The sequence below is a fragment of the Rana temporaria genome, chromosome 3, assembly GCF_905171775.1.
Source record: "Rana temporaria chromosome 3, aRanTem1.1, whole genome shotgun sequence".
In the NCBI taxonomy this organism is placed as follows: domain Eukaryota; kingdom Metazoa; phylum Chordata; class Amphibia; order Anura; family Ranidae; genus Rana; species Rana temporaria.
In genome coordinates this window covers 37,480,864-37,506,391 of record NC_053491.1, presented here as the reverse complement: position 1 = coordinate 37,506,391, position 25,528 = coordinate 37,480,864, and the positions used below count along the sequence as shown (strand labels likewise).

General features: G+C 45.4%; 1 protein-coding gene across 1 annotated transcript in view; it reads left to right on the top strand.

Moving 5' to 3' along the window:
- HAPLN3 (hyaluronan and proteoglycan link protein 3) overlaps positions 1 to 25,528 on the top strand; it is a 75,936-nt gene that overhangs the window by 35,761 nt on the left and 14,647 nt on the right. The window contains exons 2-3 of the mRNA XM_040342405.1: positions 12,969 to 13,124; positions 22,503 to 22,874. Coding sequence (XP_040198339.1) covers positions 13,004 to 13,124; positions 22,503 to 22,874 — 493 coding nt within the window. The 5' untranslated portion in view covers positions 12,969 to 13,003. The remainder of the gene's footprint in view (positions 1 to 12,968; positions 13,125 to 22,502; positions 22,875 to 25,528) is intronic.

The window sequence follows — 25,528 nt, the reverse complement described above, 5'->3', positions numbered from 1 at the left end:
GAATTACTAGAGACTCATAACAAGTCAATTACAGCTACTTACACGAGATGTATTTAAAATTCAGTGGAACCTTGGTTAACGAGTAACGCGGTTATGAAAGACGAGCAACTTTAACCACTTAAGACCCGTGGCTTTAGGGCCCTTTCACACGGGTGGATCAGTAATGATCCGCTCCGTGTGTCCGCAAAAGCTCAGCGGGGATCCTCCGTAAAATCCCCGCTGAGCTGGCAGCTGACAGGGCGGTCCCCCCACACTGTGCAGGGACCGCCCTGTCTTTCCTCCGCTCTCCCCTATGGGGGATCGGATGAACACGGATCGTATGTCCATGTTCATCCGATTCGGCAGACGGAAGAAAAATAGGATTTTTTTCCGTCCGCAAATGCGGATCTTTGCGGAGGCAGACGATTACGGGTGTCAGCAGATGGTCATCCAATGACACCAATGATAGGGCACAGTTCCTCCCAATGATTCCAATGATGGGGCACAGTTCCTCCCAATGACACCAATGATAGGGCACAGTTCCTCCCAATGACACCAATGATAGGGCACAGTTCCTCCCAATGACACCAACGATAGGGCACAGTTCCTTCCTATGACACCAATTATGGGGCACAGTTCCTCCCAATGACACCAATGATAGGGCACAGTTTCTCCCAATGACACCAATGATAGGGCACAGTTTCTCCCAATGACACCAATGATAGGGCACATTTCCTCCCAATGATACCAATGATAGGGCACAGTTCCTCCCAATGACACCAATGATGGGGCACAATTCCTCCCACTGACACCAAGTTGGGGCACAGTTCCTCCCAATGACACCAATGATAGGGCACAATTCCTCCCACTGACACCAAGTTGGGAAATTGTTTATTCCGACTGACGTCAAGATCTTTTCTACTCCCAATGACAGCAGTCTGACCCCCCCTTAAGTCTGAAGGACAGTAAACTGGCCCCTTGCCTAGCAACCTTGGATGCCCCTGTTTTAGAGCAACAAACCCCAATGCTTTTGAGTGGCATTAGGAGGATTAAAGCTGTTGATGCTCGAATACTAGCACATAATGAAATACGTAATTTAGAACAAAGCCCTCCAATTCCAATGCCGTACTGTCACCGCCGACAGGCACTTCCATCTTCACCTAGTCTTCCTTCCAGGTTCACATCCTCCGGCCGTCTGATTGCCGTGCCGCAATGACGTCACTCCTGCAGACTCTAGAGCTCTGAAGGGACGTCACGGGTATACCGTCCCTTCCAAACGCATGCACTGGTCACGTCACTGGCTGCATGCAGTGAGAATATCTCCTAAACTGTTGCAAGTTTAGGAGATATTTAGAGTACCTACAGGTAAGCTTTATTATAGGCTTAATTGTAGGTACAACTTAAAACAACTTGGGTACGGTTTGCATATTCTAAGGGGCCAAAAATTGTGCTGGAATAATGCCAAGGTAGTACAGGAACCTTTTCCAAAATTGTGCTGTGCTGAGTTGCATTGATGTAAACTGACACCATTAGAAACAATGTGATTGCCATCGTCATGTGATTCTGTGATTCTTTCCATTGTCATGTGATTCTGTGATTCTTTCCATTGTCATGTGATTCTGTGATTCTTTTCATTGTCATGTGATTCTGTGATTCTTTCCATCGTCATGTGATTCTGTGATTCTTTCCATTGTCATGTGATTCTGTGATTCTTTACATTGTCATGTGATTCTGTGATTCTTTACATTGTCATGTGATTCTTTACATTGTCATGTGATTCTGTGATTCTTTACATTGTCATGTGATTCTGTGATTCTTTCCATTGTCATGTGATTCCTTGACTCTTTCCATTGTCATATGATTCTGTGATTCTTTCCATTGTCATGTGATTCCTTGACTCTTTCCATTGTCATGTGATTCTGGGATTCTTTCCATTGTCATGTGATTCTTTGATTCTTTCCATTGTCATGTGATTCTGTGATTCTTTCCATCGTCATGTGATTCTTTGATTCTTTCCATTGTCATGTGATTCTGTGATTCTTTCCATTGTCATGTGATTCTTTGATTCTTTCCATTGTCATGTGATTCTGTGATTCTTTCCATCATCATGTGATTCTTTCCATCATCATGTGATTCTTTCCATCATCATGTGATTCTGTGATTCTTTCCATCATCATGTGATTCTTTCCATCATCATGTGATTCTGTGATTCTTTCCATCATCATGTGATTCTGTGATTATTTCCATCATCATGTGATTCTGTGATTATTTCCATCATCATGTGATTCTTTCCATTGTCATGTGATTCTGGGATTCTTTCCATTGTCATGTGATTCTTTGATTCTTTCCATTGTCATGTGATTCTGTGATTCTTTCCATCGTCATGTGATTCTTTGATTCTTTCCATTGTCATGTGATTCTGTGATTCTTTCCATTGTCATGTGATTCTTTGATTCTTTCCATCATCATGTGATTCTGTGATTCTTTCCATCATCATGTGATTCTGTGATTCTTTCCATCATCATGTGATTCTGTGATTATTTCCATCGTCATGTGATTCTGTGATTCTTTCCATTGTCATGTGATTATATGTTTCTTTACATCGTCATGTGATTCTGTGATTCTGTGATTCTTTCCACCGTCATGTGATTCTTTGTGACTTAAAGTGGATGTAAAGCCACTCTCATCCTTTCTAAACTACTGCCATAGTGCTGATCTAAAAGGATATACATGTCTCCTGCATGTATCCTTACCTGTCAAATGTCTGTTATAAGAACTGAAAAACTGCAGATTCTGTGGGTGGGTCTGTTGTCTGGAGCTTGGTGGGTGGAGTCGTGATGTCAGTAGACTTCCCTCCCTCCTCTACACTCTACACTCCCCTTGTCAACATGCATTTTTCCTGTGTATTCCTTACACTTAATTCTGCTATGATCGCTAACATCCAGTCAAAATCCAGAAAAGTAACCACATGACTTCAGAAAAGAAGTGGGGGTGCGAATTAAAAAATAATGCCTGTCTCCAGGCTAGTGCATGAGATATGTAAATAACCTGTCACTCACAGCAAGGGGGCGGAACGGACTAAGGTTTTTCTCTGTAAATCCGTTTTATTTCACTGAACAATAAAAGAGGATTGCTCAGAGCTGGATAAACTCTTTGTGGCAAGACTGGGCACAGATGATAGGAAATCTTATACTCTACATTGTGACATCAAAAAATAAATAACATTTTTTGGGGTTTAGATCCACTTTAAGACGTATCTGAAATCTGAAGTGTGAACGGAGCCCTATGCTGGTTGCTGATGTCTACATTGGCCAGGAAGGTTCCATTCTGTTTTCCTGAATTGGCACCAATGAATTTTCCTCTGGCTGGGAATGTAGAAGTCTTTGTTGTACATTCATCAGACAAGGAGACCAGGTGTTCTCAGTAAAGTAGATGGGGCTGGCTGGCTGAATCATTTTAATTGTCACAAAGTAATACGTTTTACAAGAGTCTGGAGAAATTAATAGACTGCCGAGATTAGTAGCCAGCGAGATCGTTTGCTTTCATTTTTGGGGGAGCCCTTTAATTATCCAATCTGTACGGAATGTAGATAAATACATAGCCACTGGGCTTGTCCTTTATATAATAGCTAAACCAACATGAAATAGGAATCTGTTCTGAAGATAAAGATCAGTTCACAAAGAGGAGTCTGTGAGCATTCATTTCCTAAACAAACCTAACAGAAAATGTGTTCTGTTCTGCAATTGATATTTGATATAAAGGAAGAGATTATACGGCAATGCCGGTCAGAGGGAAAAAATATTTCCAAGCAATTATATTGTCCACTTCTTACCTGTGTCCTTCTGTGCAGCCAATTGCCAGTTTTGTAAATCCCCCTCATTAGGCATTTAAACCACTTGCCATCCGGGCAAATTCTGACACCTCGCTCCTACATGTGAAAATCGACTGTCTTTTGCTCGAAAATTACTTAGAACCCCAAAACATTATGGGGCAGATCCACAAAGAGAGTACGCCGGCGTATCTACTGATACACCGGCGTACTTTCAAATTTCCTGCGTCGTATCGTTGTTTTGAATCCTCAAAACAAGATACGACGGCTTCTGGGTTAGATCCGACAGGCGTACGCCTTCGGATCTTAGATGCAATTCTTCAGTGTCCGCTGGGTGGCGTTCCCGTCGTAATCCGCGTCGAGTATGCAAATTAGCTATTTCCGACGATCCACGAACGTACGAGCGGCCGTCGCATTCTTTTACGTTGTCTCTAGTCGGCTTTTTCCGGCGTATAGTTAAAGCTGCTATATGGTGGCGTACTCAATGTTAAGTATGGCCGTCGTTCCCGCGTATAATTTTAAAAATGTTATTTCGTTTGCATAAGTCGTCCGTGAATCGGGCTGGACGTAATTTATGTCCACGTCAAAACAATGACGTCCTTGCAACGTCATTTAGCGCAATGCACGGCAGGAAATATAGGGACGGCGCATGCGCAGTTCGTTCAGCGCGGGGACGCGCTTCATTTAAATGAAACACGCCCCCTACTCGCCGCATTTGAATTGAGCGCCATTACGTTGCGAGAGATACACTACGCTGCCGTAACTTACGGCGCAAATTCTTTGTGGATTCGAAGCTGGGAACAGTAAGTTACAGCGGCGTACCGTATCTCACATACGCTGCGCCCATGCAATTTTTTTGTGAATCTGCCCCTATATATATAATATTTAGGGCTGTTACTGATCAAAATTTTTGTGTTTGATTAATCGTTGTTTTTTTTTTTTATCGATTAATCGACTAATTTCGATTAATTATAACGCACATACAGATCCAACTACTTTTAGCTGATCTCCTTGCAGGCTGATACCCAGTGCAGCTACCAACCACTGGAAAAATGGATAGCAGGATACAAAAAACACACAAAGGCAGCGCTCGATGGGAAAAGCATTAAAACTTTTATAGTCTTCAAGTAGGTAACAAAATAAATATGGCACTGGAGATAAAATCGATGTAGCTACATAAACTGTAAAAATGGTGTGAGTAATACCAAACGGTAACAAAAGCAGTCATAAAAACATGTAGCCAAGTATGATACTGGTATAAAAATGTGTACAAAGATACCACTGCTGAATCCAGATGAGGAGGGGTTAACATCAGTCCGTCGGCATGTAGATGTCCCATGAAGGGAACTATCACAACTCCCAGTGGATGGTTGGAGAATCCCAGGTTGATAGAGGGAAGTGATAGAGGGAAGTGTAACAGCCCTTGCGTGTGGCAGATAGTAAGGTCCCGCCGGCATGCAGATATGAAGGCACAGCAAAGGAGCCCTTCAGATGGACACGGCAAGCCCCGCCGGTGTCCGTGACATCACCGGATCTCCGACCGAACTCCCTGAAGCCGGCTGAGAGGTGAGTACCAATCAAAAAAATGTTGATTGATCAAAAAAATTAAAGATTAATCGATTAATTAAAAGTTAATTTCCACAGCCCTAATATATATACCGTATTTATCGGCGTATAACGCGCACCCTAATTTTAGGAGGGAAGTTTTAGGAAAAAAACTTTCAACAGCCCCTTTTATATTCCAAAGCCCCCTGCACATTACATACAGATCCCAGCACATTACATATAGATCACATCCCAGCACTTAGATCACATCCCAGCACATTACATATAGCCCCCAATCCTGTGGGAAAAAAAGATTTTTTGTTGTTTTGTACTTACAGTTTTGATGTCTTGCGCGGCGTCCATCTGCGGCCTCGTCGGGTCCGGCGTCCTTCTGCGGCCTCGTCGGGTGTCCTCTTCGGCGGGTCCGTCTTCGGCGGGTCGGGTGTCCATCTTCGGCGGGTCCGGTGTCCATCTTCGGCGGGTCCGGCGTCCATCTTCGGCGGGTCCGGCGTCCTTCGGCGGCGTCCTCCCGCTCGTTTCCCGCCACGACTTTGAATACTGCGCCCGCATATAGCGAGCGCAGTACACTCGTGAATCTTTGGGCAGGCTCGGGCGCCTCTCGCACTGACGTCCTGTACGCTCAGGACGTCAGGACGTCAGTACGAGAGGCGCCGAGACTGGCCGAAGATTCACGAGTGTACTGCGCTCGCTATATGCGGGCGCAGTATTCAAACTCATGGCGGGAAAGCGGGTATCGGCGTATACTGCGCACCCACGATTTTGCCCTGATTTTCAGGGCAAAATAGTGCGCGGTATACGCCGATAAATACGGTATATATCTCGGCAGGAGCCCTATACAATAAAATGGTGGGTGTTGCAATTTCTTATGTCACACAGTATTTGTGCAGCGGTTTTTCAAACTTTAGAGAAAAAATACACTTTATGTGATTTTCATGCACATAACCACAAATATAATGCCTATATGTTTTGTAAAATATAAAAGATGATGTTACGCCGAGTAACTAGATACCCAACATGCCATGCTTTAAAATTGCGTCCCCCCCCCTGTGGAATGACAGCAAACTAAAATTCTCCTTAGGCGACGCTTTAAACGCCTTTACAGGTTACCAGTTTAGAGATACACAGGAGGTTTGGGTTTAGAATTATTGCTCTCGCGCTGATGTTCGCGACAATACCTCACATGTGTGAAAATGGGGGGGAACTAATGCGCAAATCAACCTAACCAAGGTAAAAATAAACTAAAAATAGATACCATAAATAACAACTAACCTCACATGTGTGGCGTGATCACCATTTACATATGCGTCAATTGACACAGAAAGCAGGACGGAGCCCTGCCCCTGGTGCCCACGTAGGGTGACCGTGTGTCCTGGATTCAGTCCCGCATTTTGCAGGTCTGTCCCGGGCACATTCATTCCAGGACAATACAGTGTCCCGAAATGAAACTGAGACAGTCACCCCCCCAGGGCCAATCTGATGCCCCCAAAAAAGGCGGTCACATCACTGATTTACTCACTGACAGTACTTGTCCTGGCCGGGAATGCCTGGCGGAGCACAGTCTCCGCCCCCTGCCTGTGATTGGAGAAATCATAAATCCCGCCTCTTGTGTCCAATCACTGCGCTGTGATTCGTTACAGCACAAGCTGATTTTTGGGAAGGGGGGGGGGTGTCCCTGAATGGTAATTTGGAAAGTGGTCACCCTACGCCCACGTCATCGGATTAGATTGACAGCAGTGGAAGCCAATGACTGCACTGCTATCAATCTATCCAACCAGGACACAAGACACCAGCTAGAGCTGGTGTGTTTGTCCCCGGGGAGAAAAAGACCAGGTTCAGGTAAGTAAAACGGGGGGCTCTGGGGTCTGCAACATGAGAGAAGGTTTTTCACCTTACTGCATAGAATCTAATAAAGGTGAAAAACCATGAGGCTTTACAACCCCTTTAAACCCTTCCCTGCAGTGTCATTAGTACAGTGACAGTCAGGGCAGGACTTAGGGTGGTGGGGGCCCCTGGGCTTGAGTGTTGAAGGGGCCCCCTGGAGCCGAGAATTGGGGGGGATCGAAGTTGTTGAGCGGGGGGGGGGGGCGGATTGAAGTTGTTGAGCGGGGGGAGCGCATTAAAGTTGTTGAGCGGGGGGGGATTTTGCAGTTGTTGAGGGGGGGAGTGCCTCTCACCTGTGCCAACAGCCGGGGCCACAGACTGTCATTAGCCCGGCTCTCGGCTATCTTCCCTTCAGCAGCCACAGTCCTCCACACACCACTCCGGTTCCTCCTGCTTCCGTGCTGCCTCCTCTTGCAGTGCGGGAAAATTAACCCTTTTGCGGGACTGCGGGAAGAAGCTGTCTGTGCGGGAAAGTCCCACAGAATCCGTGCGTGTTGGGAGGTATGCGCAGGGCCGCCATCAGGAATTTTGGGGCCCCTTGCACAGCTTAAGGCATGGGCCCCCTGAAGCAGAGAACCTAGGGGGGGTGGGGGTGCTGCCGCCTGAAATTGAGAAGCGTGGGGGCTGCCGCAAATTGAGAAGCGGGGGGGCCTTTACAAAAAAAAAGAAGAAATAAAGAAGAAAACAAATATATATAAATATATGTAGCCATCCGGGGCCCTGGGGACCTCTGGGCCTTTTAATAAAAAATAAAAAAATAAACAAAAATAAAAAAATAAACATTTATAAAAAAAATAAAAAGGGGGGGTTGCCACATGGGGCCCTGGGGACCTCTGAGCCCTTTAATAAAAAAATATATATATATATATAAAAAAAATGTAATTTTTTTTATAAAAAAATAAAAAAGGTGGGTTGCCATCCGGGGGCCCTGGAGACCCCTGGGCCCTTTAATAATAATAATAAAAAATATATATATATATATATACATATATATATATATATATATATATATTATATATATAAAAATAAAAAATATATAAAAAAAACATTTTTTTACAAAAAATAAATTAAAAAAAGGGGGGTTGCCGTCCGGGGCCCTGGGGGCCTCCGGGCCCCTGGGGACCTCCGTACCCCTAAAAAAAAAAAAAAAAAATTTTTTTTTTTTTTTTAAAGGGGGCCCCCTATTGGGTGGGGCCCCTGGGCTTGAGCCCAGTCAAGGCCAATGGTAAGTCCGGCCCTGGTGACAGTGCATTTTATAAGCACAGACCACTGTATTGGTGTCACTGGTTCCCAAAAAGTGTCACATAGTGTCATATCTGTCCGCCACAATATCACAGTCCCGCTAAAAATGTAGCAGTATACATATTGGCCTAAATTGATAATTAAATTAGATTTTTTACATTTTTTATTGGGTGTGCTTTATAGCAGAAAGTAAAAGATATTGTTTTTTTTAAAAAAAATCGTCTGCATTTTTTTGTTTATAGCACAAAAAATAAAAACCGCAGAGGTCATCAAATACAACCAAAATAAAGCTCTATTTGTGAGGAAAAAGGACATTCATTTTATTTGTGTACAGCGTCGCACGTCCAAACAGTTGTCAGTTAACCACTTGAGACCCGCGCTATAGACAAAAGACGTCTCAAGTGCCGAGTGGATGTCTTTAGACGTCCTTTTATGTGCATTACCCGCGCGCGCCACTGGGGGGCGCGCAGCTGGTAAACACTGTCCCGGCGTATCGCCAAAGAGCCGATGCGTGTACCTGGCGGCCGCGATGTCCGTCGGGTACACGCGATTGGCGGTGACAGCAGGGACGTGGAGTTCTGTGTGTAAACACAGAGCTCCACGTCCTGTCAGGGAGAGAGGAGACCGATCTGTGTCCCTTGTACATAGGGACACAGCATCGGTCACCTCCACCAGTCACCCCCCTCCCCCCACACAGTTAGAACACACCCAGGATACACATTTAACCCCTTCCTCACCCCCTAGTGTTAACCCCTTCCCTGCCAGTCACATTTATACAGTAATTAGTGCATATTTATAGCACTGATCGCTGTATAAATGTGAATGGTCCCAAATTTGTGTCAAAAGTGTCCGATACGTCCACCGCAATATCGCAGTCTCAATAAAAATCGCAGATCACCGCCATTACTAGTAAAAAAAAAAATAATAAAAAAAATCATAATTCTGTTCCCCATTTTGTAGGCGCTATAACTTTTGCGCAAACCAGTCGCTTATTGCGATTTTCTTTTTTTTTTTACAAAAATACGTTGAAAAATACGTATCGACATTAACTGAGAAAAAAAATAGTTTTTTTTTAAAAAAAATTGGGATATTTATTATAGCAACAAGTAGAAAATATATATATATTTTTTTAAATTGTCGCTCTTTATTTGTTTATAGCGCAAAAAATAAAAACCGCAAAGGTGATCAAATACCACCAAAATAAAGCTCTATTTGTGGGGGAAAAAGGACGTCAATTTTGTTTGGGAGCCACATCGCACGACCGCGCAAATGTCAGTTAAAGCGACGCAGTGCCAGAAGCTGAAATTTCGCCTGGGCACGAAGGGGGTTTATGTGCCCAGTAAGCAAGTGGTTAAAGTAATGCAGTGTCGTATCGCAAATAGATGGGGCCTGGTCATAGATCTTCCGGAGCTGAAGTGGTTAAAACATCAAAACGCGTAACATTTTGAACTAAATTTGATGAGCAATAAACCATTTATGGGGGAGGGGTAAAATGAGTCTTCTTCCTACAATTTCTCGGATCGCTGCTTCTAGGAAGTTGTAATTCAGGAAGCTGCCCACCGAAAGGCATTTCTCACCCGCTGGAGACGTGTAAAACAATCCAGGGATCCCGCAATCCACATCTTCATCGTAAAACATTTCAAGACACTAAAGTTACTTCACAAAAACCTTGAGCTTTAATCCAGGCCGTGTTTCCCGACCTCCAGTACTGAAAAAACATGTGCAGATCCGTTCTGAATCTTATCTGACTTTTTGGCTAACATAAGATCCATGTGAAAACCATGCAACTGCAAACATATAGGGATTTCCAAGGGGTTAAAGGGGTATTTATTTTTTTAAATAACAAACATGTCATACTTACCTCCACTTTGCAGTTCACTTTGCACAGAGTGGCCCCGATCCTCGTCCTCTGGGGTCCCTCAGCGGCTGTCTCAGCTCCTCCCAGCAAGAGCTAACCCCCCTCTGGTAAGCTCTCTCCCAAGGGGGTTGGCTTGCGGGCTCGCCCCCGTGTGATACAGTCGGCAGCCATAGCCGCCAAGTGTATCACTCGGCCCCTCCCCCAGCACGCCGCGCAGTGTTGCCAACCGTCCGTATTTTTATGGACATTTAGTAAAAATTAGCACTTTTTTCCCCCCGTTCGTAATTGTCCGTGGTTGCGGGAATGTGCCAGTGAAAATAGCCGAGATCGGTTCGGCTTTGAAATGCGCATGGAGATTGGAGGCAGGGGGTGATGGTGGCTGCGGTGGCACCACAGAGGGGGATGGAAGCAGGGGGCAATGGAGGCAGGGGGAGATTGGATGTTTACATTCCTTGTAATAGGAATAAAAGTGATCAATTTTATTTTTATTTTTTTTCCAGTGTAAAAAAAAAAAAAAAAAAAAAAAATAAATAAGAAAAAAAGATGTTTTTTTAAAACCCCCCCCGTCCCGACAAGCTCGCGCGCAGAAGCGAACGCATACGTGAGTAGCGTCCGCATATAAAAACGGTGTTCAAACCGCACAAGTGAGGTATCGCCACGATTGTTAGAGCGAGAGCAATAATTCTAGCCCTAGACCTCCTCTGTAGCTCAAAAAATGCAACCTATAGAATTTTTTAAACGTCGCCTATCGAGATTTTTAAGGGTAAAAGTTTGACGCCATGCCACGAGCGGGCGCAATTTTTAAGCATGACATGTTGGGTATCATTTTACTCGGCGTAACAGTATCTTTCACTATATATAAAAAAATTGGGTCAAATTTATTGCTGTATTGTTTTTTAATTAAAAAAAGTGAATTTTTTCCCAAAAAAAGTGCGCTTGTAAGACCGCTGCGCAAATATGGTGTAACAAAAAGTATTGCAATGATCGCCATTTTATTCTCTAGGGTGTTAGAAAATATATATATAATGTTTGGGGGTTTTAGGTAATTTTCTAGCAAAAAAAAATGTTTTAGTCTTGTAAACGCCAAATCTGAAAAACACCCACGGTACTCAAGTGGTTAAACAATGTCTTTTTTCGGGTTGTAAAAAATGATCGTGTGTGGGCTAAAACGACGAAAAAAACCAGCGCATGCTCAGAAGCAAGTTATGAGACGGGAGCGCTCGTTCTGGTAAAGCTACCGTTCATAATGGAGTAAGCACATTCATCACGCTGTAACAGACAAAAAAGCGCAAATCGTCTTTTACTAACACGGAATCAGCTAAAGCAGCCCCAAGGCGAATGGAACTTCCCCTTTAGAGTGCCGTCGTACGTGTTGTACGTCACCGCGCTTTGTTCATCATTTTTCAAAAACGATGGTGTGTGGGCAACATCGTTTTTAATGATGAAGTTGGAAAAACTTTGTTTTTTGGACATGCTGAAAAACTAAGGCCCAGATTCTGAAAGGGCTTACGATGGCGCAACGCAATGTGCGCCGTCGTAAGTCCTAATCTTGGCCGTCGTATCTATGCGATTGATTCATAGAATCAGTTACGCATAGATAACCATTAGATCCGACAGGCGTAAGGCTCTTACGCTTTCGGATCTTAAATGCAAACATTTTTTTCGCCGCTAGGTGTCGCCTCCGTCGTTTTCCCGATCGAGTATGCAAATTAGCAAAATACGCAAATTCCCGAACGTACGACCGGCCGATGCAGTGAAGTTACGACGTTTACATACGATTTGCGACGCGTAAAGTTGCCCCTGCTATATGAGGGGCAACCAATGTTAAGTATGGCCGTCGTTCCCGCGTCGAAATTTGAAAATTTACGGCGTTTGCGTAAGTCGTCCGTGAATAGGGCTGGACGCTATTTACGTTAACGTCGAAACCAATGACGTCCTTGCGACGTCATTTCGCGCAATGCACGTCGGGAAATTTTAGGGACGGCGCATGCGCAGTATGTTCGGCGTGGGAACGTGCCTAATTTAAAAGATCCACGCCCCCTACCCAGATCATTTGAATTAGGCGGGCTTAATTAACGTCCCCGCAACTTTACAGGCAAGTGCTTTGTGAATCAAGCACTTGCCCGTAAAACTTGCAGCGGCGTAACGTAAATGAGATACGTTACGCCGCCGCTGTTTTACGCCAGTCTACGAGAATCTGGCCCTAAGTTTTTTTTCATGCTGAAAAATGATCGCGTGTACGCGGCATTAGCATTAAATGATATGATAAGATAAACATCTGTCCGGCACTAATGAGCAGACCTCACCACCAAGTAATGCCAGGGGATGTGAACTGAAGTCATGGCTGGAACAACTTTTATGTGTTTTTCAGTGAAGTTGCACCCTGACTTCATAGAGTACAAACAATACTTGGAAAAATGACTTAAAAAACCTGTAATGAATATGATGAAATCTTGCTAAATGAAGTAAAACTTGTCTCATTGCATGATCAGTGTTTGGAAAGGGGAAAGGAACTTTTAGGATAATAACAGTCCGAGACTCAGAGCAATATTCTGGGAAGGACAGATGCAAGTATTATTAATGAAACCCTCATCGTTTTTTCCTGTTTTTCAGATCCATTGGTATCGGAGTGACCCTACCGGTGTACAATGCATACCGAAATCAGTGTTTTACTCTTGATCTTTGCCACGTGTCAATGTCTTCCTTTCTACAATGGATTCTACTATGATCACATCCTGAATAACGGCTCTGCCAATGGAAATGGAGAAGGTAGGCAAGATCTCTTTTCCCATAGTCCATCTAGGGTTGCCACCTGTCCAGGATTCACCCGGACAGTTCGGGTTTGGGATCTTGTGTCCGGGTTTCAGTCTGCCTGAAACCCGGACACATTTAGACTGGGCTGTGGCTCCCCAAGTAACTGAGGTAGTCACACAAAAATCTGTTGCCATTCGGGAGATGCGGGCCGCTGTTTGGGGTCAGGTTTGGCATCACTGAGGCCCAGATCACATCAGCCCAGATGCCGACAAGAGCAGTTTGGCTACACCCACTGTTTGCCGCAGCGCGCTGCAATACCACTGTCCTTGAGGCACCCAAAGGTGCCCCAGGTCTTTTATTATCCGATTGTGTATACTACGAAAAAAATGTGCCCTGTGCCGCTAAAGTGTTCGGGTTTGGCTTGAAGAAAAGGTGGCAACCCTAAGTCCATCTCAGGAGTAAGCAAGAGAGAGTGGCTACATTCCTACATACAGCGGGGCCATGGAGAACCAACATAGCCTTCCTCCAACCAGGGCCGTCTTAATAGCATCATGGGCCCCTGGGCAAAGTAAGGCCCCATACACACGAGAGGATTTATCCGCGAATACGGTCCAGCGGACCGTTTCCGCAATAAATCCTCTCGAGGAATTCCACGCATGCGTCTAATCATTGCGACGCATGCGGGGGATCCCTTCGGACGGATGGCTCCGGTGAGTCTGTACAGACCAGCGGATCCATCCGTTGGGATGGATTCCAGCGGATAGATTTGTTTAGCATGTCGGCAAATATTTGATCTGCTGGAATCCATCCCAGGGGAGAAATATCCGCGGAAACAGATCCGCTGGCGTGTACACACCATAGGATCTATCCGCTGAAACCCATTCGCTGGGATTTTTCAGCGGATGGATTCTATCGTGTGTATGGGGCCTAATGCTCTGGGGCCCCTACAATGATGACAGTGCAGGTAAACAGACATCAAGTAGGCAGACTGCCTCCCCTGTCTATCTATCACTCTCAGTGCCATCATGGGCCCCCCAATTTCGGGGCAGCGTGGGCTCAAAGACCAGCTGCTTTGGGGAAAGTGCAGGGGTCCTGGTGTACCCTCTCATTAAAGTGGATGTAAACCCCCCAAAAAATTGTTTTTATGTCACAATGTAGAGTATAAGATTTCCTATCATCTGTGCCCAGTCTTGCCACACAGAGTTAATCCAGCTCTGAGCAATCCTCTTTTATTGTTCAGTGAAAATTAACAGACTTCCAGATAAAAACCTGTCTAAATAAAAAGTCCTTTCCTCTCTCCTTGCTTTGAGTGACAGGTTATTTACATATCTAGCTTGGACATGTTTATCATATGTTATGTTATGTTTATCATAATATGAGGTGATCCACAGTTCATTGTATATTACCAGGATGTGTTATGTGGGGGAGGGGTGGATTTTTCACTTTTTATACTGTGGATCACCTCATATTATGATAAACATAACATTAACTGTGGCAAGACTGGGCACAGATGATAGGACATCTTATACTCTACATTGTGACATAAACATTTTTTTGGGGGTTTATACCCACTTTAAGACAGCCCTGCATCCAAGAGGAAATCAGGTCACAGCAGCTAAAAAAGAAAGAGGAATTTGGAGATTTGGAGGAAGCAATATAGTTGACTTTTTTGAGTGAAGAATACATTAACATTAGGGTTGTCCCGATACCACTTTTATAGGACCGAGTACAAGTACCGATACTTTTTTTCAAGTACTCGCCGATACCGAACACCTGTACTTTTTTTTTAAATGTGTCCCCAAATGCAGCCATGTCCCCCCACAAATGCAACCATGTCCCCCCCATATATGCAGCCATGTCCCCCCCACAAATGCAACCATGTCCCCCCCATATATGCAGCCATGTCCCCCCCACAAATGCAGCCATGTCCCCCCACAAATGCAACCATGTCCCCCCCATATATGCAGCCATGTCCCCCCACATATGCAGCCATGTCCCCGCACAGATGCAGCCATGTCTCCCCCATATGCAGCCATGTCCCCCCATATATGCAGCCATGTCCCCCCCATATCCAGCCATGTCCCCCCCATATCCAGCCATGTCCCCCCATATCCAGCCATGTCCCCCCCATATGCAGACATGTCCCCCCCCCATATGCAGCCATGTCCCCCCCCATATGCAGCCATGTCCCCCCCCCATATGCAGCCATGTCCCGCCCATATGCAGCCATGTCCCCCCCATATGCAGCCATGTCCCCCCCCCATATCCAGCCATGTCCCCTCCCATATGCAGCCATGTCCCCCCCCATATCCAGCCATGTCCCCCCCATATGCAGCCATGCCCCCCCCATATATGCAGCCATGTCCCCCTTACCATACATGCTGCCGCTGCGCCGCATCCCCGCTTGGTTAATACGCGCGGGGAACATTACAGCTTTCATTTGAATAGCTGTAGTCTTTCGCGCCGCGCTGCGTATAGACACTCCCCCTTGCTCGGGATTGGACAGTTCACCCGAGCAAGGGGGAGTGTCTATACGCGGCGGGAAACACTACAGCTATTCAAATGAAAGCTGTAATGTTCCCCGCCCGTATTAACCAAGCGGGGATGCGGCGGGATGCGTCGGCAGGGGCAACGGTGGCGGCGGGGGGGAGTATTCTATTTCGGTATCGGGGGTATTTGCGGGAGTACGAGTACTCCCGCAAATACTTCGGAATCGGTCCCGATACCGATACTAGTATCGGTATCGGGACAACCCTAATTAACATATACATAAAAAAATAATAAATACATAAGTGGAACTTTAATCGCTTGCGGACCTGCGGCAGGTTGGCTCCACTACATCGCAGGGATGCCGATGCTCATGACCAGCGGTTGCGATGACCGCCGGCAAAGAGCGATCTCCGGGCACGAGAGGTAGAACAAGGACGTGTGTGTGTGTGTAAACACACACATCCCTGTTCTGTGAGCTGAGGAAATGTAGATCGTGAGTTCCTAATAGCTAGGAACCACGATCTGTAATTTCCTCTAGATAAGTCCCATCCCCCCTTTAGTTAGAACACTCACCAGGGAACACAATTAACCCCTTGATCGCCCCCTAGTGTTAACCCCTTCCCTGCCAGTGACATTTTTACAGCGATCAGTGCATTGTTATAGCACTGATCGCTGTATAAATGCCAATGGTCCCAAAAATGTGTCAAAAGTGTCCGATGTGTCCGCCATAATGTCGCAGTCCCGATAAAAATCGCAGATCGCCGCCATTACTAGTAAAAATAATAATAATAATAAAAATGCTATAAATCTATCCCCTATTTTGTAGATGCTATAAGTTTTGCGCAAACCAATCAATATACGCTTATGGCGATTTTTATTACCAAAAATATGTAGAAGAATACATATCGGCCTAAACTGAGGAAAAATTCACTTTTAAAAAAAATATATATTTATCATAGCTAAAAGTACAAAATATTGTGTTTTTTTTTTTCCCAAATTGCCGCTCTTCTTTTGTTTATAGCGCAAAAAATAAAAATTGCAGAGATCATCAAATACCACCAAAAGAAAGCTCTATTTGTGGGAAAAAAAGGACGTCAATTTTGTTTGGGTACAGCGTCGCATTGTCAGTTAAAGCGACGCAGTGTTGAATCGCAAAAAATGGCCTGATCATTGAGCAGCCAATTCTTGAATGAATGAATGAATGAATGAATGAATGAATGAATGAATGAAAAACTTATAAAGCGCGGCGCATGCGAACTGAATCGCTTCTGGGCGCTAGTTGTTCGTGTCTCATGTCATCAAAAGAGCAGAGTTTTGATTCGTCTTCTGAAAGTCAGGTGGTTTTCCTCCAACCGAATGCTGGTTGGTAAAGCGTTCCATAGTCTAGGACCCTGAAAAGCAAACCTTCTTTCTCCTTTGGACTTGTATTTGGTTTTTGGTACCCTGACCAGATTTTGGTCGGTGGATCGCAGAACGCGATTCGAATTGTGAGGTTCTATCTTGTCGCAAAGATATTGCGGAGCCTTCCCATGGATGCACTTATGTGTCAGGCAGAGTGCTTTAAATGCAATTCTGTCTTTTACTGGCAGCCAGTGAAGGGTTCTCAACGAAGGTGAGATTGATTCCCATTTTTTTTTCCCAGTCACAAGTCTGGCGGCCGTATTCTGTACGACTTGCAGACGAGAGATTTGGTACTTTGGGAGTCCGAGGTAAAGGGCATTTGCATAGTCCAGTCTGGAATTCACGATTGTTCCCACCACGACTGCTACGTCTTCTTTGGGGATAAATGGAATAAGTCTGCGTAGTAGGCGCAACAGATGGTGCGCTCCGCTGACTACTGACCCTATTTGTGCGTCCATTGTCATGAAGGTGTCGAAGATGACCCCGAGACTTTTGACTTTGGAGCTAGGGGTGATGATTTGGCCCAGAATGGGCGGGGGTGTCCAGGTTGTTGCCAGTTGACTCTTTCGGCTGGCGTGAAACATAAGGAGTTCTGTTTTTGAACTGTTGAGTTTGAGATAACTCTTAGTCATCCAGTTTTCTATCAAAGAGAGACATTTCTCTAAACTGGGATGATGATCCTTTTTGTTGCAGATGCGAAAATACAGTTGCGTATCGTCTGCATAAGAGTGATAGAGTAGTTCTTGGCTACTGATAATATCAAAGAGAGGGCGAAGATAGATGTTGAATTCTTCCAGGGCTGAAGTGGTTAAGCTGACTATACACTGTTCAAATGTTGGCTCATTGTTCATGAACTGACTGAAATTCACTTTCTGTGGCCCTCTTCTACTCAACATCCTTTGATTGACAATTCCAAAGAGCCCGTCAGGAAATTGTTAGTTGAACACAGTGGCGGACCATTCATTAGGGGGGCAGGGGCCCCCCTTATGCATGTGCCCGGCCCCTAATCTACATGCAGGGCACTGGACGCATGGATTCCAATGTTTTTTTTTTTTAAGCACATAATAAGAGCTCGAGGCTCTAATTGGCTTCAAGAAAGGGTGGGCTCGGGGCGCAGAGCACTGTGCCCTGAGCCCACCCAGTTGTGTGACAATAGAGAATTAATATTCACTATTGTTTTCCTGATTCTCCAATTAGGAAGCGGCTTCAGGTCCTGAGACCCGATTGCATACCTCCCAATATTTAAAAAATCCAATGCGGGACATCTTGTTGAGCGGGGGGGGGGGGGGCGCTGGCCGGGGATCAAAGTTGTTGAGGGGGGGGATCAAAGTTGTTCAGCAGGGGGGGGGGGGGGTCTCCTACCTGTGCAAATATGACTGCACTGTACCGTCGCACTGTGATTGGGCGTGTAGCGGTCATGTGCGGAGGCGGGACTTCTAGATGATCGCTGACAGGCCAGCCCCACGCCGCACATGACCACCATACACCCAATCACAGGGCACCGGACTCAAACATGGCGGCGGGAAGCCAAAACAAACATGGAGGCACGGAATGTCGCCCCACCAAAATGTCGCGCCCGGGGGCCCTGTTTTCCGGGACTCTAGTCTAGTCCCCGGGACACACTTTAAATTGCGGGAGGGTCCCGCGGAATCCGGGACGGTTGGGAGGTATGCGATTGGCCAGGGAGTCTCAGGACCCACTTCCTGTTCGGCTGGGAGGAGAAGGAACAGCCTCAATGGACGGCCACATCCAGCACTCCGGCTCGAACAGTGGAGGCGAGGAGGAGGGGAGATCACAGTGTCATCCCGGGTGGACTCATCATCTGCCTAAGGTCAGAAGGCCCTCCACCTTCCCATCTGTCTCTTGTCACATTGGTCCAGCTTGGCACAACGTAAGTATGTCTCATACCATTGGGACCGCCAATGAAAGTGACAATCAGTGTAGTATTTGGTGCTACTACAGTGATCGCTGTGATCCTCCAGCAGCTGTGAGTGCCCCCTTGTGGTCAATGAGCAGTAGGAAAGCTGCTTGTTCTGCATTGCTGCCATTCACAAAATATTGTTTTCAATGGGGTGGATTCAGGTAGGGGCGCGCAATCTAACGGCGGCGTAGCGTATCGTATTTACGCTACGCCGCCGTAACATACAGGAGAAAGTGCTGTATTCACGAAGCACTTGCTCCGTAAGTTGCGGCGGCGTAGCGTAAATGGGGCTGGCATAAGCGCGCGTAATTCAAATGTGGAAGGGGGAGCGTGTTTTATGTAAATGTATGATGACCTGACGTGATTGACGGTTTTTACGGACGGCGCATGCGCTGTCCGTGTACATATCCCAGTGTGCATTGCTTCCAAGTACGGCGTAACGACGTATTGGTTTCGACGTGAACGTAAATTACGTCCAGCCCTATTCGCGAATAACTTATGCAAACGACGTAAATAATTCATATTTCGAAGCGGGAACGACGTCCATACTTAACATTGGCCACGCCTCCTAATAGCAGGAGCAGCCTTACGCCGAAAAAGCCTTAACGCAAACGACGTAAAAAACAAACGCCGGGCGCACGTACGTTTGTGAATCTGCGTATCTAGGAAATTAGCATATTCTACGCCGACAACAACGGAAGTGCCCCTAGCGGCCAAAGTGATATTGCACACAATTCTACGCCGCCGCAATCAAGTTACGTCGGTGGAGGAAGCCTATTTTTTCAGCGTAACTGCCTTTGTGAATCGGCGTAACGAAACGCCGACGCAGATTTGAAATTACGGCGGCGTATCTGGAGATACGCCGCCGTAACAGGTACCTGAATCTATCCCAATGATTACAAGACGAGGCAGAGATGAGGGGTAGTGATGTCACAATCTCTAACTTGTCCAATCAGAGACTGCCTTAAAATAGTAGTTCTGTGAATGGGGACAGTGATGACAAAGGACCAGGAAGATCACAGCTACCATTGTAGCAGCACTGACTACTACAGTGATTGTCAGTTAGTGGTCCATCACTTATGAGATATACATACTTACAGTATGCCAAGCTGGACCAATATAATAATGCAATTAAGATCATTCCTGGAGTATAGCTTTAACTTAAAATATTATTATTATTATTTAGGTGCTTATATAACGCCGTCAATTTACGCAGCGCTTTAAATATACATTGTACATTCACAAATATACCCTTTTACTTCTGTTGTGTTGCTATTGGAGAATTTCCTTCACTTCCTTTCTAGGGGAAAGTTATCCCTCGGGCAGTGAATAAGGGGAAATGTCTCTAATGGAGTCCTGGACAACAGTAAAACCTGACAGGGGTTCTAATTCTTCTATCCAAAATTAGAAAGAAAAAAAAATGAGTATAGATACATATACAGAACTTCTAGTTGGTTTCTGCAAAACCTTATCCAGAAATTATACTTCAAAACTTTATTTATTTTTTGTACATTTCTACTCAGCTATGAATCATGGGAATGTAGCTGTCATTGGTATGCCATATATATATAAATATACTCCATATACTGTATTTATGGCCTCATGAAACAATATCAGTTATATATTAGCACCACCTAGTGTTCAAGATGTAAAAGACAGGCAGTTGCATAGGATTACAAAGTTCGGAAGAAAGAATCTATTCTGCCCTTACAAAACATTTGTGATTTTATATATGTGTATGTGTGTGTGTATATGTATGTATATATATAAAAATATATATATATATATGAAAAACCGAATACCGGTATATTTATAAATATATATATATATATATATATATATATATATATATATATATTATATACACATACACATATATAAAATCACAAACATTTTGTAAGGGCAGAATAGATTCTTTCTTCCGAACTTTGTAATCTTATGCAACTGCCTGTCTTTTACATAAAACAATATATTCTTTTTTTCATATATATATATATATATATATATATATATATATATATATATATATATATATATGTGTGTGTGTGTGTGTGTGTGTGTGTGTGTGTGTGTGTGTGTGTGTGTGTGTGTGTGTGTGTATATATATATATATATATATATATATATATATATATATATATATATATATGTATGTATATTTACCAAAATCGTTGGGACACCTGCCTTTACACGCACATGTAACTTTAATGACATCCCAGTCCATAGGGTTCAATATTGAGTTGGCCCACTCTTTACAGCTATAGCAGCTTCAATTCTTCTGAGAAGGCTGTCCACAAGGTTTAGGAGTGTGTCTATGGGAATGTTTCACCATTCTTTCAGAAGTGCATTTGTGAGGTCAGGTACTGATGTGAATGAGAAGGCCTGACTCGCAGTCTCCGCTCTTATTTAGCCCAAAGGTGTTCTATCAGGTTGAGGTCAGGACTCTGTGCAAGCCAGTCAAGTTCATCCACCCCAAACTCGCTCATCCATGTCTTTATGGACCTTGCTTTGTGCACTGGTATGCAGTCATGTTGGAACAGAAAGGGGCCAAAATGTCTTGCTGGATGCTATAACAAAGGGGGGCCAGTTCACGGGAAAAATAGGAACAAATTCCTATGCACACATCATATTTGTAGTCCAAAAAAACATGGAAGAACAATACAATATTTAAAATAAAGAAGAATTTTAATCAACATAAACTTATTTGTATTTCACAGAATCCCCTCATCACAGAACCTCTCCTCATCACAGATCCCCCCCCATCACAAACTCCTCTCCATCACAGACTCCCCACCCCCATCATAGATCCCCCCCACCGCAGATCCCCCCATCACAGATCCCCCCCATCTGAGACTTCTCTCCATTACAGAGCCCCCATCATAAACTCCTCTCCATCACAGAGCCCTCCATCACAGATTTCCCCCCATAGCAGATCCCCCACCACAGATCACCCATAACAGATCCCCATCACAAAGGCCCAGATAACAGATCCCCCATCACAGACTCCCCCATCAGAGATCCCCCAGAGATTCCCGCAACGAAATTTGAAAATTTTAAGTAGTTTGCGTAACTCGTCCGTGAATGGGGCTGGACGTAATTTACGTTCACGTCAAAACCAATACGTCCTTGCGGCGTATTAGGAGCAATGCTCAAATTTGAATTAGGCGGGCTTACGCCGGCCGATTTACGCTACGCCGCCGCAACTTACGGAGCAAGTGCTTTGAGAATACAGCACTTGCCCGTCTAAGTTGCAGAGGCGTAACGTAAATCGGATACGTTACGCCGCCGCAAAGATACGCCGATGTACGAGAATCTGGCCCATAGTGTATATTGCAGCAGCAAATGTTTTCACTATTTACATTTTTTGGGGGTTTTATTTAGTAATGAGAACAAAAAGAGTCTTAGCGAGGAGCTGGGAAGGATTTTAATGAAATGATGCTAGTGTATGGCAAATGTAAGCCCCTGTGCTGCCCCTATTTGTACGTATAACACTCTACTGAGATGTTTCATTAATAAGAATATGTTATTATTGCTGTGATTTTACCATTCCTTCTTTATGAACATATTTATTTCCGTTTCAGTGGCCCACTTCAATGGTGTGAAGCTTGTGGTTACTACACCCGAAGATGCCCTCTTTGGTTATCGCGGAGGTAACATTACTCTTCCTTGCTCTTTCCACTATGAACCGAAATTATCGGCTCCAAGAAGATTTCGCGTGAAGTGGTCCAAGCTGCACAAAGACAACACAAAGGAGAAGGACGTGCTGGTGGCCATTGGACTGAGGCATCGGAGCTTCGGGGAGTACAAAGGTCGGGTCCACCTTCTCCAGAGCGCCCCACATGAGGTTTCTCTCGTCATTACCGATCTGCGCCTGGAGGATCATGGGAAGTACAAGTGTGAGATCATTGATGGGCTGGAAGATGAAAGCGGCATTGTAGAACTGGAATTAAGAGGTGAGGAACTGGGGCGAAATTCTTTCCCTACTCCCCCCCCCTGGCCGAGGTCACTTTCCACCATTGGCGCCCTCTACTCTTTGATTTTCTTTTGCACTTAAATTGCACTTTAAAAAAGCCAGACGGGTTTGAAATGTTGGATCTGATCCCCCAGTTTACACATTGCCCTCCTCATTAGATCAAACCCTCTTATCAATCTGAACTCTTGATTTTCTCCCACACCTGGTCCTTTCTTCTAAACCACCCCTCTTGACTCTCCTTTTCTTTTCTCTCTTTTTCCTTTTCTTCTCTAATCCCCTTCCATTCCTCTCTCCCTTAAGCCCTGTACACACGGGCCAGAATCTCGTCAGGAGAAAAAACACATTGGGCCAGATTCTCAGAGATCTGCGTATCTCTGCGGCGGCGTAACGTATGTCATTTACGTTACACCGCGGCAAGTTTTACAGGCAAGTGCTTTATTCACAAAGAACTTGCCTGTAAAGTTGCGGCGGCGTAGCGTAAATCCTCCGGCGCAAGCCCGCGTAATTCAAATGAGCCGGGTAGGGGGCGTAGAGCATTTAAATTAGGCGCGTTCCCGCGCCGAACATACTGCGCATGCGCCGCCCCTAAAATTTCCCGATGTGCATTGCGCTAAATGACGTCGCAAGGACGTCATTGGTTTCGACGTGAACGTAAATGGCGTCCAGCCCCATTCACGGACGAGTTAGGCAAACGACGTAAAATTTTCAAATCGGGACGCGGGAACGACGGCCATACTGAACATTGGCTGCGCCTCATAAACCCAGGGGTAACTATCCGCCGGAAAAAGCCGAACGCAAACGACGTAAAAAAAAAGCGCCGGGCGGTCGTTCGTTTCTGAATCGGCGTATCTCCTCATTTGCATATTCATTGTGTAAATAAACCGAAACGCCACCTAACACAGTTACACCTGTCGGATCTTAGGAATATCTATGCGTAACTGATTCTATGAATCAGTCACATAGATACGACCGGCAGAACTCAGAGATACGACGGCGTATCAGGAGATACACCGTCGTATCTCTTTGTGAATCTGGCCCACTTTTTATATTAAAGTGGTTGTAAACCCAACCACAGAACTTGCACCTACAGATAAGCCTAGATTAAGGCTTACTTGTAGGTGCAAAAAATATCTCCTTAACCGATTGCTGACCGCCCACCGTAGTTTTACAGCAGCAGGTTTGCATTGTGGCCACTAGGTGCCCCCTGCTCGCACCGGGCACCCGCAATCGCTTGTGACAGAGTGAGAACCAGTACTATGCATTAAGATGAAAAGCCTTCTGGGGTGCAGCAGCCCCCGAGACCCCCCCCCTTTTAATTACCTGAGCCCGATCGTTCCAGCGACAAGAACGAGCCCAGCAGCTCCAGCCGGTGTCTCGGGTCCTCATTGGATAAATTGATAGCAGCAGGGGCCATTGGTTCCCGCTGCTGTCAATCAAATCCTGTGACATGGGGCCCAGGGGGGGCAGAGCCAAGTCCTGCTGTCTCGGTCAATGGACGCAGCAGCAAGACTCGGGCACACGCCCGTACGAGTGTCCCCATGGAAAGTGCCTCTCTGTGAGGGCACTCAATGCGGAGTAGGAGCGCCGCCGGGGGACCCCAGAATAGAAGGATTGGGCCACTCCGTGCAAAACCCTTACACAGAGGCGGTACGAAGGACATGTTTGTTATTTCAAACAAAGAAAATTAAAGGGGTTTTAAAGCCTCGTGGGCCAGAGTTACGCCGGCGTATCAGTAGATACGCCGACGTAACTCCAAATCCCGTCGTATGTTTAAATGTATTCTCAAACTGAGATACACTGCGCCGTCGTATCTTAGGGTGCAATATTTACGCTGGCCGCTAGGTGGCGTTTCCATTGAGGTCGATTTAGAATATGCAAATGAGTCGTTACGCCGATTCACAAACGTACGATTGCCCGTCGCAGTAAATTTACGCCGTTTCTGTAAGAGATATGCAGCGTAAAGATAAACATGCCCCCTAGGTGGCGTATCCAATGTTAAGTATGGCCGTCGTTCCCGCGTCGCAATTTGAAAATTTTACGTCGTTTGCGTAACTCGTCCGTGATTGGGGCTGGACGCCATTTACGTTCACGTCGAAACCAATGACGTCCTTGAGACGTCATTTAACGCAATGCACATCGGTAAATTTTAGGGACGTTTACGCTACGCCGCCGCAACTTTACAGGCAAGTTCTTTGAGAATAAAGCACTTGCCTGTAAAACTTGCGGCGGTGTAACGTAAATGTCATACGTTACGCCGCCGCAGTTTTGCACTATTCTACGTGAATCTGGCCCTCGTGTTTTTTCACCTTAATGCATCCTATGCATTAAGGTGAAAAAACACTTTGCAGTCACTGCCCCCCCCCCCTGTTTTACTTACCCGAGCCCCGAATTTCTGTGGGCGCGTCCCCGCCGTCCTTCTCTCCTCGAGTCCTGGCTTTGATTGGATAAAATGATAGCAGCGCAGCCATTGGCTCCTGCGGCTGTCAATCAAATCCAATGACACAGGAGCTGAGGGGCGGGGCCGAGTCATACACTCGGCGTCTATGGACGCTGTGTGTATGACATAGGAGCGTGCCTGCAAGGTAACCCCCTTGGAGGAGAGCTTTCCAGAGGGGGTTATCTGATGTGGGGAAG